The following is a 17,283-nucleotide window of genomic DNA, read 5'->3' on the forward strand; positions in this document are numbered from 1 at the left end:
GCACGCCAGTAAAGGGGGTAGTAAAAATGTCTTACCCATCAGTTTATTGGTCTTTCTGGCACAAATAAAATTATAGTTTGCTTGCCCTCTAGACTTTGTCTGAACTCAAACATTATGACAGTTATAACATAAATGAAGTAAATTATTTTTAGCATTACTCCTTTTGATGATATTTTGACTTGTGTGTCCAAGGAAAAAAAAGCCAAATAGCAATAATTTTGATCTTTCTATTTAAAGTTAAATTACCATAACAAAGGAAAAGAAACATTGTTTTTTGTACATATGGCTCTGAATGGGCCATTCATATAACAAAAGAGTGACTATTAATAAAGCAATGTTGTGCATGTACATGCACAAAATTTATGCCCTAGAATTTATTTTGAGAATCATAAAATGGTATAAATTTAACACCGTCTTTATTGTATTACAGCAGCAACAATCACAGCAAGAGGATACACCAGTCAGCTCAAGATCTTTTAAAGAGGTATGTTTTTTTTAATCTTTCTTTTGATAATGCGGTGTAAAAGAATTATAGTTAATTTGGCCAAATATCTGCCCCCAATCTTAAGCAATTTTCAAATACTAAATAGTATCCAAATTAGATCTTCGTAAAACCATGAACAGATGTTGTCTATTGCATTATTCTTAATATTAGTCATTATAGTCAACAGCCCAATAGATGTTTATCAATGATATCACTAAAATAGGTTAATTCCCACAATTATTCAAACAAATGAATATATTGTCAATTTTCCATCATATTTTGTCTTAAGAAGTATATCTTTGATGGACTTTAATATCAGGGGTGAAAAATTGTAACCTGTCCTTTTGTGTGGAGTAATATATATATATATCTTAACGTAACCTGTCATATTAAAGTAAAACCTTCTTTTTCAGGGATCCAAAGGCCGCAAGATTACAGTTTTGTTTGAAGGACTGGCTGACAGAACAAATTCAGATATTTCACCAAAACGTTCTCCAATGTATTTGGATGATCTGACAACAGATGAACAAGAAATCGTCGTTCAACAAGTTCTGTACTACGAGCAAGGGAAAACAACATCTTCTTCCCAAACAGATAAGGTTATTGTGATTCAGGATGAGAAAGAAATTTTGAAGCTGATCACAGACAGCAAAGTAAAGAAAACATCTTCCACCCAAACAACATTGGTATCAACAAAAGTGACAGCCACGCAGACAGCCACGCAGACTGCCACACCGCCCATACAAAAGCCTGGCCCGACATTTGCAGATGCCGCTGTGCAGACTTGTCTTTCTACACCCCAAGAAGATTACGCCCGCAGGATGGAACGCAAAATTGATGAAATTCTATCCATTGTGAAAAAGAATGACCGCCGTGATCAGTCTCTCAGTGTGAGTGAGGTGTACCAGTGGGCAATGGCCAATGTACCGAATGGGAGCACTATCCAGTCAACTCCAACTATATCCATCTACAGAGAGGAAGATACCATGGAAAACACTGCTACGCCTATTGAAACAACTCCAAGGACTATGAACATTCCATCTGTTGTAACCGAGTTGTCACCAATCACCAACTCGGAGAACATTCAGAGGGAAAGTGTTGACAGCCCCGACACAGATGCTGCAAATTCTAATGTGACTGTGCCCCAAAAAAACCTGTGTGATCGTGAACCACTGAAAGAGTTGGTGCCAAACAAGAAGAGAAGACGAATCCTGGTTCCTAACTGTAAGAAAGACTACACTGTGAAAGAAATCTCCTGTCCAGAGGATGTTGAGGCCGGGCAGTATGAATTCAAGATGCGAAGAGAACAACTTGAGAAGCTGCATGGATCCTCCTGTTCAGAGGGGAACTTTTTGTGGAATGTTGTTAAAACGGTGTATTCTGACCATGAACTTGTTGGAAAGAACTTTTTTGGAAGAAAGAACAGACCCGTTCTATCCCCTCGCCGTGTGCATCTTATTGAACATTGTTATTTGGACTTCTGTGGTGACAACATGGACGAGTTCACAAAGGCTGTGAATGCGATCAACAGTGGAATCAGAGCAATTTCCAGGAAGTGACAAAGTACAATTGAATTTGGAGTATTAGCATCGATTTGAGGTACATAGTTAATGCAAAACCGTCTGCAATATGTATAGATAAATGATTACTTTAACCTGTACAACATTGTAAATTCAACTGTTGTTCATGTATATTTCAATTAAAACAATCTGTCATTCTGTGAAAAATAACTTCATAGTTACATTATGAAACATGTACCTCATGTATGTATTGTGTAGTTAACGATCGGTGCATTATTATTGTAATGCTCTTTTTTGTATGTATTTATATACATGTTGTATATTTCATGTGTCATGAACGTTTTTTTTTTTTATTTAATAATTTATTGCACTTTAGTTCTACATATATTTATCAACACTTAGCAAAAATCAACACAAATGATGTTTTGTGAGATGATCAGAGATACTAGTATGTATTATTGCATATTGTTACATTCACTTTGAAACTTAATAAATTCCTTTGTACATCTTTCCTGGGTTTTATTTCATCAGGATAATAGAACACTTGTCAGAGTGAGAAACAGAGCTCACATTTCTTTCTTTTGTAAACAAAGCTCAGGTCATGTGTTTGTTTTAAATCAAATGTTGGTAACTATTTCTGTCCAAAACCAATCAGTAGATAGAAAAATCAGCTTGATAAAGAAGTTATATGGTATATTGAAGTGATGTAAACAAAAAATGGCACAAGCCTTGTTTACATTAATACAAAGAATTGTGAGCTCTGTGTCTTGCTTGTAACTTTACAATTGATGCTCAAATTTTGGTTGATCATTTAAAATATCTTTATTGGGATTATGCCCCTTATTCGATACTTCCTTGAATTTATTGTAGAAATGCAAACAAAATGCATGATTTAAATATTTTGTCATTATTAACTCTTAGAAGGTGACAATAGAGTAGACTCACTTCTCAGAAAATAAAACACAGTTGGGATTTCAAAATTCATTTATCGACATATATTCAATATGTATAGTGTCATATACCAGTAATCTTAAACATTTTGCAAAGCATGAAATTACACTGAAAATGGCAAGTTCAGTTTCACATAAATCAACACATAAACATCAGGTAAACTTATGGCATTTTTTACAATGTACATCAAACAAAACCAAATCAGAGTTTCACTGATAGAGTTCATTGGCACACATATCAAAATCCAGAAGCATCACCCTTGTTGAGAACAATGTAGGGAATCACTCGATGAATGTGGTCGATATATCTGCCACACTGCAGCTGTTAGAGATGCCCAAAAAGCCTTGATGCCTCCCACTAGCTCGTCTCTTGTCCTTGGCTTGTGAACGTTGGAAAGATACTGCTTCATGGAAGCCCAGACATTCTCGATTGGGTTCAAATCTGGTGATGAGGCAGGGGTCTTCATGATATGGTCCAGAATACCATTATCTTCCATCCAAGCTTTGGTCGATTTGGAAGTGTGTTTGCTATCGTTGTCCTATGAATAGAGAAATGTAAATTCAATTGTTTGATAAATTATACAAGTGGTTTAGTCATTGATTTTTGAATAACAAAATTTAAATGCACTTAAAATGAAATTACCTGGTAGAGGCGATAGCCATTTGGAAAGTTTTCTGATGTGAAGGTGACGAAATTGTCCCTCAGAATCTTCTGGTAGACCTCTGAATCCATTATCCCGGTAAAGATGCAAATGCTTGTTTTGCCTTTGTAGGAGATACCAGCCCATACGTTAACCTAATGGGTGAATAGAAATACTTTAAGAAAACAAATCGCATCTCATGATGTATATCACTTCTGACTTTAATGTCATTTATTTTTATTCAGTCTCATAATATCAATAATTTTTATTTATAGATTGCCATAACATTATTCAACAATGAAAATTAACAGTCTTCATAGTTTCCTTAAATGAACATACTGTATAAATTTTTATTTGATTTTATGTGTACCTTGTATGAATGCTTTGGCCTGGGAATTCTGTTACATTTCTTCTCAAAGTCAGATGACTTTTGGTGGAAAGCGATTCTACCATTGGCACACATCTCCACACAGCTCTCGTCAACAAAGATTACATCCCTGAACCTCTCTCTGGTTTGTAGTACATCTAGGCACCATTGCATGCGAACCTAAGAAATATAAGTTTGGTACTTATTTACTGTACATTATATAAAATCGGATACATATACAATGTAAATGCATTATATGAACAGAATAAATTATGTATTATATCAGGGACGTATATACTAACTTAGTATATACGTCCCTGATTATATGAACAGAGTGATAAATACAACAAGTATAATAAGAGTTATGGTAGAGCATTATTGTGATATTACTTTCCGATCTAACATGGGAAAAAAGGCTTAATGAAAAACATACCGTCTTATTCTTTCTGCTTATCATCTGGCAGGTTTTGTTGCTCGTCTGCGATTTCCACCCAAGAACACTGCGCCTTCTCGTTGAAATAAGGGAGGTTGATACTTTCAAGCCAAATGTCTCAAACAATCGCTTCTGCAACTCCGACGCCTTAAGTTCATTATTTTTGTCCATCCACAAATCAATGAATTTCAAATGTAATTCTTTCAGTTTCACACTGGCGGGATTCACGGTCCTTCGTCGTCTAGTCAAGATTCCACAAGATTTGTGTCTCTTAAGAAAACTGTAGATAGTTGTTCGTGAAAATTTCACAGAGTCCTCCTTCAGTAGGCGATCTTTAATAGCCAGCACCGATAAATTTCTTTCGTACAAGTCCAGAATTTTCTATTTTAAACGCACAGTCAATCTACCTCCTTTACACATTTCCGCCATTTTGGTTCTCTCGGGTCAACATTCCGAAAAAAAGTAACAAAACGAAAAAAATCAAACGAACACGCACGATCACGCACGATTAAAAACGCAAATTAACGATTCTGATACACGCACTAACACCCACGGTACACGAACGATCACGCACGGTACACGAACGATCACGCACGATAAGCTTGTCAACAATAACGTTGTTACCACTGTATACTTTAGAAACATGCGATATGTCCTTTAATCACCTACATAACAAAGAACTCATGATGGGTGTCACTGGTCAGCATAAGATACTCACTTCTCCTTGGCACCTGATACCACCGCTATCTGTTTCAGAAGTCTGTGCTTGGTCTACTCCTGTTTTGTATTTTCTTTTGGTCTTTTGATTTTGTATACTGTTTTTTATCGCCACATGTCATGCTAAAAACCCACCGTTCAGTCATCTGGAATTTAAAATACATGATTGTCTGTAAGGCACAAGATCATTTTTTTAGTATAAAACTGTCTCTACAAAGTGATAGATCACTTAACATTCAGGAATCATTTATTTAATTCATATATGAATTATAATTTCCTTTATCTTTAGCTGAACAAGGAAGAAACGTTTGGAAATATGCAAAAAAATCTGTTATATATTTCCGAATCCCTGAATTACATGTTTGAAACGGAATAAAATGACCTGTACATGGTTTCTGTACTATGCATGTGTGACATTGCCTCTGGATGTTAAAGCTATACATGCATCCGGACTTTGTGGGATGTAAGTAATTTAACTTAGTGTATTTGATACTTTCTTCGGAATAGGATGTTGATTCAATGTAACTACACATATATCTATGTTTCAGTGAAAACGGAGCCATCGATTGTTGTACAGGATTCCATTTGGACATGGTAAAACAGATGTGTATACGTAAGTGGTAGATTAAATTAACATACTAACGTTAAATTCACATACTAAAAACGTGTTCTTATTCATTTCATCAAACATTTGATTGATTTAGCATGTAATGTTGGTTACTCTGGTAAAAACTGTGACACCAAGTGTGTCTTCCCTTCATTTGGAAAAGACTGTAAGTCAACATGCAACTGTAAAGAGATAAACTGTGATCATGCAGAAGGCTGTAAAAATTCAACAGGGAAAACTCTTTCAAACATCTGTGATGGGTATGTGCTATGCTTTCATATCATATGTTTGTTGTTGTTGTCAGAAACAGATTTTCTGAAAGTCAATATTTTCAAAATAATAATTCTTGTAAATCCTCGATGTAGTGTAAACGGAAAGTCTTGTTGTTTCGGATTCCAATTGGATCGAGTAAAACAGAGTTGTATACGTAAGTGTTAAGAGTAAATTAAAATAATAATTTTAAACTGAAAGGTGAAGAAAAGATTCCTTCACATTATAATTGCCATTTTTATTTACGATTATTTTAATCTTAATTATGTAGCTTGTGAAGCCGGTTACACTGGAGATAACTGTACAATCAGGTGTGTATACCCATTGTACGGACAGGGATGTCAGTCAACATGTAAATGTACAAAGGAAGACTGCAATTCTATTTACGGCTGTAAAAACCAAATAGGAAACATCTGTATTGGGTATGTAATTTGCACTCTGTGTTAAAAATGATTTATATAACAAATTGCATCTATGTGAAAATGAGAATGTGATAACTTCCTTTTTTTTATAACTGAAGAACAAACGGAATTGAATGTTGTCAGGGATACAAGTGGAATAACGAAGAGACAAGATGTATCCGTAGGTATACGTTATGCAACTGTGTTAAGTAATATTCCGAATTATAATCAATTGCTTACATTTATTTACATCTATTTCCCATACAATTTCAGGTTTTCTTTATTTGTCTTATTTCAGCTTGTGTTAAGGGTTTCATTGGACACAACTGTAATGTCATTTGTCCTTTCCCTGCTTACGGTCTGGAATGCCAATCAATATGTAATTGTACAGAGAACTCCTGTGATCCTGGAGACGGGTGTATAGGACATACAACCGAAAATGGTATAGTTAGGAACAATTTTTTAACATATATAAAATGATCATTATTTCGTCTGCAAAAATATTAGCAACATATATAATTTTTATACTATATACTCTTTTCTTATCGGAATGACGGTTGCACTAAATCGGTCTGCATTTGAACTTCCGCAACTAAAAATCATATCAATTGTTGCATGAAATATTAATGAGGTATTCTTGCAGCAAAAATATCCCTTTTCATTAACAAATGAACTTCTAAATGCATTCGAGTAGCGTATAAAAGAGATGATATTCAACAGAAATGATACCTTTGTTAGTTTGCTATTGTTAGAAATTAGGTAATAAGAAATGTAATCAAAAAGTAACAGTCATATTGATGGTTTGAGTATTACAGTATGAAACTAAAATAAACAAGAGAAAGATGTAACTGATATGACCAAACCAAAAAAATAATAAGGGGAGAATATAAAATTTGCTAGAATAAGATTGTGTACGGTTTATCGGTTGAATTGTTCTCAAGTTCCATCAAGGGGATAAGGAGCAATATTAGCAAATTGATATGATCAAAGTAAAAAATAAATGTTAAACGGCATTACATTGATAGGAGGTTATATTTGCATGCCATTATTCTGGTAATAAAATCAATATTTAGAAAATGAATTATTTTAGTTTACAATCATTTTTTTCCACAACAATCTTAATTTAAAAAAACAAAAAAACAAAAGTAGAATCCACTAAGTTTAGGAAGTTAAACTGTAATGCAGTTTTTTAAAAATGAGCGGAAAAAATAATGTGTTTCTTAATGACATGTGATGATAACGAACAGTGTTCAACATCAAAAGTTCACAGGAAAAACAGAAGCACGGCAAACACGGACCTCTAAGCCAATTAGAAGTAGGATCAGGTTCTATGAAGAAGAGACCATCCTCTGTTGTCCGGCCATACCCGCATTGCGCTCTTTGTCATAATTAAAGTATAGCGTCGTAATTCAATATATGATATTCAATTTACGATTTGGTCTTCATTTCAGTATCATGCAGTTACAAAAAGCAAGTTGTCTTAAACTTTTGAGGCACTACGTTTTATATTTTTTTGTAGAAACCCATATGCAAAATAACTCCACATCAGCTGTTAACTGGAACAATTACCAAAACGTATCAACAGATGGGAAGCAGCCAATGTTAATGATAGGAATCGGTGTTCTTGCAGCAGTGGCTTTATTCATTGTAACTGTTATATCTATACCTACCGACTGGAAAACGTCAATAAAGAAACCGGGTTCAGCATTTATTTTAGCGTTAAATAGCGAGAGGTGTCTTGAAAATGTGTTACTACTCAACTAAATAAAATATATTGTTGTTTCTTCCTGTTCTTAACACTGATTACATTTTGCAGAGATATGCATGATATTTGTTTAATTATATTGATATTGGTGCACTAATCAGTCCTGTTTACTGTCTATTACCCTGGACACTGACCTGTTTCTACATGTATACAGTCGTACACAACACATTAAAATTTTCAAATGTTACTCTGTTTAATCATTTGTTTGTGGAAATTAAATTCCCTAACTAAAATATATCTAAACACGGCAATGTTTGATTTAGTAATTTTTCAAAGAACCAGGAAGATTAACACTAGATTAAAACTAAATGAATAATAATGCCTTTCAGAAAACAAAACTATATTGAGAGTAAAAGGATGCACTGAGTATAGAGAAAAAAAGGTTTATTATCTGTCCTGTCTGCAAGAATGTTGTACGCTTTTAATAGTGCATCTGATTCAATGCATATATGCCCTTGCTAAGAACATGTAATTATGTTTATAAAAAAGTTTCTTTAGAAAAAATTTAAATATGGTCAATTTATATAAATTAATTAGAGTTAAAGAAGCTAATGTTGCCTGGACACAACAATGTCCACAGACTGGATGTTCAACAAAATAAATGTCAACGATCGTATAACATACATGAAGATATGTTCAATATTAAAAAAAATATGAAGAACATTATATGTTTTAATTCAAAGACATTCTACTTTGTTATACGACAAATTTCAACTACATGTATTTAAAAATGCATTTAAAAAACGAGTTGGGGGGGAGGGGGGTTGGGGGGTTGGATGGGGTCCCTCTTTATTCTAACGTGCATCAAAATTTGTGGGCATGTTAAAACTTCCTTATTGATTTCACAGCGATGTGTAGAAATGCTACGTGTAACATTTTTTCTGTACTTTATGCGATATAACGTCACGATCTGCTTTTATTTTGAAAGTTCTAAGAAAATGTGCCGTAAAGTCAAAAGTTACTTTTTAAGAAATAAAAGATAGTTTCTTTTCTTTACATAAATGTTGTCGTTAAAGCTTGTTATACTAAATTTAATCTTATCGATATTGAGTATCAAATAATCGGCAGCTTTAAAGCTTAGAAATGAATAACTCCTTATAAACTTTGGCTTTGAGACTCTCCATGCTACGTGTAAACATCAATGCCTTTTAAATAGAGTTTGACACACATGAAACAGCAATGGATTTTTAGAATATTTTGCATGAAATATTTTGCGAAATATTAATATGAACAACCAGGAAGAATTGCAAAATACATGACGTTTTAAATAACTTTTCACAAAAACATAGTTGATTTAATGTCGGGTATATTGATACTTCGTAAAACAGTTAAATTTATCACCTATAATTAAATGAAAACAGTTAACGTTATACTTAAGGAATTCAAATTTAATGTTGTATAGCGTAGTATAATTTAAAAAAACATTCGTCGAGTAAACCTTGAAGATTTTCAATTAATGAAAACTAGTGACAGAACTAGATACGATCTCTTTAGGAGTAACGAGTAGGTCATCCGGGCATTTTCTGTGTTTGAATAATACCATGAATAATCCATACAATTTCAGAATTCCCCCCCCCTTCTTTTTAGATAATGAATTATAATCCTTTATTACGTAATAACTGGGTATTACAATGAGTTTTTCAAACATATATTGTTACGGTCAACAACTTTGTTTCTATTATGCATTACACAATCTTTATCGTTTTTGAGTTATCTTTAATAGACTTTACGAGTATCTTGGTCCTTAATTCAAGGGACCAGCCCCATTTTCTTGATTTATTTGACAGGTCTCAAGAATACAAATCCCGAATGCTCAAGTTTTTATCAATATTATGATCACCATGTCACAAGCCTTTTGTCGCGGGACATAAAGCGGACGACAGGAAACAAAATTTGAAAAAAAATGAAAAGAAAACTTCGAGACATTATCATTTTCTATCATCCCTGCAAATTTCAAGAAAATATATCATGCCATTTCTGAGAAATCTTGAAGACAAACAAAGGGGGGAATTTCAAAATGCCTACCCAATTTTTACGCCAAGGCGAGCTCCCAGTAATGGCGTCCCTGGCGTAATACAAAATAAAAGTGCACAACTTTAAACTACAGTCTACCTATCCTGAAAATTTCATATTCATATTTCTGATAATTTGTGATATAAGCTCTGCAAAAAATAGGTCGTAAAAAATAGAAAACCGGCCGTAACTCGGTATCTGAAGTGACGATTTCAAAATTTCAAAATCGCTTCCAAAGTAATGAGCTCTGGCAATCATCTGTGAAAAAATGGTGAAATTCTGCCGAATGTTTCTGATAGACCGCGTGCACAACATTTGTTGAAAAAATAATCAGAAGAAACAGTACGAAAACAATAAGGTATTCCCTCGGAAACTCAAGACCTTAACAAGAGTAACAAGAAACAGTCCGAAAACTAAAAGGTCTTTCACTGGAAACATGAGACCTTGATAAGTTAACTTTTTTAATCATTTTAGCTAACATCATTTTCCAAATGTTTAAATATCAATAACTATTAGTGCGAAAAAATAAAGCATCTAAATATAATTAGTTTATGTTTCCTCGTTTTCAACACATGTAATTCCTTCCTCGTTAGGTATAATTTACACGATGGTCACATCAGAATATATCGCATCTTTTTAAACAATCTTTCCTATAGAGAGATATAAAATCTGAGAGAATCAATTTATAATTGTAAACAACAGATGCTATGATATTTGTAATATGAGTGTTAGACCTTTGTTCACAAATCTGAAAGCAGGTATGATTGTGAGAATCTAGTGATAATATCAAACATTATAATTGATACTATCAGTTGCTATGAGAAAATGTGTGATATCAGAACCACAACTGTCATCTCGAATTATTTCCTGTCATAGTTTAACAAAGTTTATATTAAAAATCTCACAAATGAATGATCGTTTTGATTACATTTCAGGGTGAACGAACGGTGCTATCAACACATTCCTACTTTTTGTTTATTAATTTAATAAAGTTTTAAATAATTTGTGCATTTAATCTTAAACAATTAAAATTCCAATATTTTTATTTAACAATTCTAAATGAAACGCAGCTTTTAACATTGTTAATTAATCCACCAAAGATGCAATTTTACATTTCCATCGGCTTTAAAGAAAAATTAATTTAAAAGATGCTGAATAGAAAAAGTAAAAACTGCTAATATTTTTACATCAAGATAATTTATGACTTTTTATAAAAATTCATGATGGATCGTACACGTATTTGAAAAAATGAAAAAAATGTCATATTTTTCTATACATTGTAAGTTTCTTCAAAAGTAAAATCAAATCTATTTTTCAGATTGAATCATGTAGATTCTTTTAAATATGAAAATTTATTGTAGGAGGGTGGATAAAAATAAACATTCATGCATTGAATCGTACAAAGTATTTACGTCGATACACTTGCTTCAAGTAAGTAATTATCAATTGTTACGTAGACACTCGGTTGTGTTGAAAAGAACATTTATTTAAAAGACTCCATAACGATATACATGTACTTAATTTCCAAAGTCTTAATGTACGCTTTGGTGTTTATAAGCTGTGTTTATGCATTGTTCAACTTATTTGATCTAAATGTTAATTCAAATAGAAATGGTAAATAAAGTGTACGTCTTATATACTTTTTATGTGTAGTGGTAAACCTTTGATGCTTCTATTTATATTCCTAAAAATAGAAAGCTGGTAAGGCTTTCATTTGTTGTTACAAATATGGTTGGCATACATACGAAGTGAATTCACAGTATGAAAACCGATATTACATGAACAATCTTCCACTGGCTAAAATGCTGACTGACGTCTTCTATACTAATTGTTAGACCAATCAAACCTACATGTATTCACCTAATTGTATGCGGACTTTCCGGGTTTTTTTTCAATTACAACAAAGAGCACATGGCGGGTCCGACTGGTCATCAGAGGATGATAACACCTCTATGGCATCTGACCCTTCCGTACCGTGTTTGATCAGCTCTTGTTTTGTATTTTCCTTAGAGCTTTTGATTTTGAACAATGTTTGTTATCACCACATGTCATGTATGTGTTTCTTTTTTGATCAATGCTTGTTTCAGACTTAATACAGATACTATAAAGACAAGTGCATGGTGTTGCATTTCTACTCGAACATATATACCTGTAGTTTTTAGTCATTTTGAGATAGATAGATATCAATAAACACACGTGTTCAAATAGACTAATTCCCCAATGTATGAAATCATACACTGAATGTGCACGTGTTGTTCAGTCGCAATGGTTGTTGAAAAAAAAACCCGTTACTATGAATAAAGAAAAACAAAATAAAGTTTAAGAGACAAGCTGATTTCCATTCAAAACTTTTTTCTTTTAATTTGTTTGTAATAAATCAATTTTCTTTTCTTTTCAATAAACAAACTTTAAATTTGAAATTACATAAACAAGTTTTGTCAGATGTTTAGTTTTGACAAGGGATGTCAATTTTACTCGATTGGCTAAGTCAATTAATTAGAACCTTTAGTCGAGCGATAGTCGAGTACTCGTTAATTTATTTGAAACTGCGTGTGATTTTTCAAATTAAATAATTATACTGTCGGATACATCGTATCCTAAATCAAATACATTTAAAAGCTTGTGATAAAACGCACTTAGTCAAGATGTATTTGATTTCAAATAAATAAGTATCTTATCTATCTAAATATATACATGTACATTAGCTAATTCTTAGCTTTTCCTTTTCTCGTAATGCTTATAAACACATCATTGAGCTGCATATCATCTAAGGCACATGACATGTCACCTATTTCATGTTATTAAGTCATTGTCTTGTGCCGTGGCAAATCAAAAACTAAAGTTAATGATTATAAAAACGAACGCCTTAAGATGATGTGATGAATTTTTTGATTAACACAAACATCTAATCCTTGACCAATACATACCAGATTAGATGACCCACAAATTGATTTCTATAAGTACGTGATTACTAACTTTTATGATTAAAAATGCAGAGAAAAGAAAACTCTTGTTTTCAATCGAAGTCTAAAAACTGCTGCGGTAAGAAAAAAAAAGTTTTGAATTTGTCTTCTTCATGTTATGACGACTAATCGACTAAGAATATTTTAGTCGATGATCGGCGTGACCGAGCGATAGTCGAGCACTCGAGTACTCGTTGACATCCCAAGTTTTGATTTTACAACAGAAAAAAACCCCTTTTTATTTGATATATAAAAGCTTTTTGTATTTTTTTTCAAACTGTTCTTTTCTACCGGTACCCCAGGTTTGGTTGGATACTTATGTTTGCGAATATGATAAAATTATAAGAAGTTCCTTCAAGCCTAAAGTCTAAAGAAATCAAAATATTCGAAAACCCAATTCCTCGTATGAATTGTCAGTTATCGGCTTCGAATTGTTTGTCTCCACAATCACCGTTTTAAACAATTTTAAGTTACTGATTATTTACATATGTAAGACTGCACACTCCATCTAGTTGGCTGGTCTGCTTTTCAGCTGTGATAGTGTATGTTAGGGAGTAGTAACTGTATCATACAACATCGTAAAGATATATCACAATGTATTATTATTATTTTGTATGACTAGTACATGTATGTATTTTCTAATTTGAATTACGAACATTTTTATAATATGAATTTTTGGACTTTTTCGACAAGAGTTTCGAGAAACCCCCATACGAATAATGTTAAAGATAAAATTATTTCAATCAAACTGTGTATCAGTGATAGAAATATTTCTCGAAAATTGTATGGATCCAAGCAATATTGAAATCTAGTCTCGTTCAATCAAACGCTCGACTGACACCGTAAATCTCCGACAAGATGTTACGGAGACAGCCGAGCATCGAGTTGAACGAGACTATATTGAACTCGGGCGTAGGAATACATACGACTACAAAAAATATTTAAATTGTTCGTACCATATAAAATCTGACTTTTTTCAAGGTATTTATAAACAAGATTCCTTGAAAAACAATGCTTTAGAATACATTACATCGAATTCATCAACTATTTCCAAGAAGTAAGTTTTGTCAGCAGCAATGATTTGTGCTGAGGTCCAATCACTGTATCACTTTCGGTTTGTCTGAGTAACTGCATAGGAGAGTTGATTAAAATCTCAAAAATCACAAAAATGAACAGTCGAGTTGAACATTTACAGTAAAATCGGGGGCAGAAAAAAGAGCATTGTGAGAAAAGAACTATTTCAATGGACATACGTAAACATTAAAGAAATGTTGTCAATCATAGTAAATTTATTTTGTAGTTCAAACTAGTCCCATTAATAAATCTTTGATTAATTCAATTCAAATTGCATCTGTCGACATTTGTAAAAACAATTATATGAATAGTTGATTTTAAAAGAACGTTTCAAACATTTAATCTTTAAAGGGCACTCTTTTTAGTTTTTGTTTTTGCTGATTGATCTAATGTTGATTCCGAATCGTTTGGATTTCATAAGAGTCATTAAACATTAAATCTGAAAAGTCATATGAAACATGTAATTGTAATGTTTTTAAAGAACCAGGATATTTGAACTAAATAAAACTAAATAAACTGAGCTGGCTCTCAGGAAACAGTCTCTTTGAAAGTATTACGATTCATTGAATATGGACATGAAGGTGGTAGTGTTTATTGTTTCTGCCACAATTATCTATACTTTTAGAAATGAATCGATATATTCATGCCCTGGGTAAGCTCTTGAAATAATGTTTATGCACCTTTTTTCACTTTTGTTTTGTTGTTGTTGGTTTTTTGGGAAGCCAAACGTCACTTGAAATAAATGTAAAAATGGTTAAGAATTAACGAAACGTCATGTTGCCAAGGACACAGATGGGATATTCCACAGAATAAATGTATACGTAAGTACGTTTATAAAAAATAAATAAAAATGGATAAAGATATCAGTCATTCTCAACGGCTTTAGTTTATTTACAGATCTTTTTTTTATTGTAGAATACTGACTGTTTTTCAAACAAACGTAACAAAAATGTTTTCTTGATTGTTTGTCTAAGTCTTTATATATATATATATATATATATATATATATATATATATATATATATATATATATATTGAATTACAAGTCTGATCATTAAAATTTTAGTGTGATTTTAAGGTGTTTATTTAATATTAAAGATTCACCATTGAAATTGAGAGAAATATTAAATATCTATGGAAAAAATGCTTTTTTAATAATATTTTTAGTACAAATAATTTTCTCATATTTCTCTTGGTAAAAAGTTGCAAAAGCTCTGACTCCCTCTCTTTGAATAGGCAGAAAACAATCATAATTTACCATACATATTTTCAGAAAATGATTTTTTTAAATATTTTCCTCTAGGGCGGACAACTCTATAAAAAAGTGTAAAAAGATTATCTAGTTGACTACATTCAAACTCCGAAGTTTATGTGAGCCTCATAATAACTTTAAAATACGTATTTGATGTATTATAAATCAATAAAAATTGTCAAACTTGCCTTAGTAATGGATGGATTACCTTAACATTTTAAGAATGAAATGTAAAGTTGTATTCAGATGAAATGCAGGCTTACATTTGATTCTTTATGATACAATTGTGACGTTAAAATCAAAGAGACATTTGTTTGACGCAAACCACGGCATTGATATTATTATCTTTTTTGACGTGAATTTTACAGCACATCATTTTTTTTTCAGATGGCAAAAATGATAATATTAAAGACACAGCATTGTGATTGTTGTATTCATTGGTTTGTTTGTTAAATACGCTTTTGATTTGTTTCATGTATGGAATTTATATAATGCTCTTTCGACCAGCCTGTGAAAAGGGATACAACGGAACAAACTGTAGCATGATATGTCCTTACCCAACCTATGGTCAGAACTGCCAATCAAACTGCAACTTTATATTCAATGATTGTGATCATAGAAACGGATGCAATCGTACAAGAGGAGGTAATCAGATCACACTTAACAAGAATTTATATACTAGTTAATAAATCTAAAATTGAAAACAAAAGCGTTTTTGTATGTGTTTCAAGTACAACAGGAAAAATCTTCATGGATTTAAATTATAATATTTTATAACTTATTTAAACCTTGTATTCTAAAAATCATGTTTTAATTGTTAATATTCAAATGGGGAAAAAAGATATGAAGAAAAAAAGAGAATAAAACCAAGTCAAGAAAACAAATTATTTTATAAATTAATGCTTCGTCTTTTTTCAGAAAGTGATATTTCTTCATCGTTAGGTTTTATCTACAAGAGTTTTACTTCAGAATATGTCACATCTAAAGTCAGCATTCCAAAAAGTTGGTACTGTTCAGAAATTAATTAGAACTGGTTTCTAACTTAATATTAAATGTTTCTTAATGCTTTATTAAAGTGGAAAAGTTAAATTGTTAAACTTAACATTTTTTCATAAGTTTTAGTTGTTCCAAATATTTATGGAAAAGTCAAAATATCGATTATCTCATCCATCTATTTTTTTATATTATCAAAAAGTGATTGTTCATGAGAAAATGATACAGATCAAACTCTATGCATTTCATTTCAAATGTTTCCCAAATATACATAGTTGGACAATGAATTCTACAAAGGTTGTATCTAGTATTAGTATCTACAATTTCAGAGATCTGGAATTGAATATAAAACTTAACAATTGCTTTATAGAAACACCAACTTATATTTTAACAATTTTAAAAAAAAATATTTTATATTTATATCATTATCAATAAACTATTGTCAATTATATTTTATTATACATGTATAAACAAGTGGATGGAACGCCAGATGTTTAATTTAGTTAATAACATGTTAATTAAGACTTTTATTGAATCTACATTATCGTTTGTTTTTATTTTTTAGATTTTTCCAGCGTGTCAATACACTTTAGCAGTACAACTATTTTTATCACGATGAAAGAGGAAATTGAATGCAAAAACGTCCTGATGTTTGCAACTATTGGAGTCATTGTCGTGGCTCTTATTGTAGTTGTGCTCTATATTTACACGTGGATGTTGGAAACGCGATTACTTGTCTCTAGGGTCATATAGATGACATAAAGCAAATTACTAGTGATGTGAAACTTTGTTTACAAATACATGTGACGTTTTGCCTTTTTTGTAACAATATA

The 17,283-nt window shown here is 31.9% G+C and overlaps 2 protein-coding genes and 1 long non-coding RNA gene across 3 annotated transcripts; all 3 read left to right on the top strand.

Annotated features, from left to right (window-relative positions):
- The first annotated feature begins 334 nt into the window (after positions 1-334).
- LOC136272008 (uncharacterized) lies at positions 335-2,503 on the top strand. Its single transcript, XM_066072670.1, has 2 exons — positions 335-484; positions 898-2,503. The coding sequence occupies exons 1-2, from the start codon at positions 335-337 to the stop codon at positions 2,041-2,043; spliced, it is 1,296 nt and encodes a 431-aa protein (XP_065928742.1). The 3' UTR covers positions 2,044-2,503.
- Positions 2,504-5,604: 3,101 nt separating this feature from the next.
- LOC117683672 (cell death abnormality protein 1) lies at positions 5,605-8,314 on the top strand. Its single transcript, XM_066073553.1, has 7 exons — positions 5,605-5,725; positions 5,817-5,979; positions 6,085-6,146; positions 6,261-6,411; positions 6,510-6,571; positions 6,689-6,832; positions 7,910-8,314. The coding sequence occupies exons 1-7, from the start codon at positions 5,704-5,706 to the stop codon at positions 8,152-8,154; spliced, it is 849 nt and encodes a 282-aa protein (XP_065929625.1). The 5' UTR covers positions 5,605-5,703; the 3' UTR covers positions 8,155-8,314.
- Positions 8,315-14,782: 6,468 nt separating this feature from the next.
- Positions 14,783-16,463, top strand: LOC136272272 (uncharacterized). The gene is made up of 3 exons (XR_010710227.1): positions 14,783-15,026; positions 15,965-16,102; positions 16,376-16,463. It is a non-coding gene; the product is annotated as an uncharacterized lncRNA (long non-coding RNA).
- The last annotated feature ends 820 nt before the right edge of the window (positions 16,464-17,283 follow it).

The sequence above is a fragment of the Magallana gigas genome, chromosome 10 (assembly GCF_963853765.1).
Source record: "Magallana gigas chromosome 10, xbMagGiga1.1, whole genome shotgun sequence".
Lineage (NCBI taxonomy): Eukaryota > Metazoa > Mollusca > Bivalvia > Ostreida > Ostreidae > Magallana > Magallana gigas.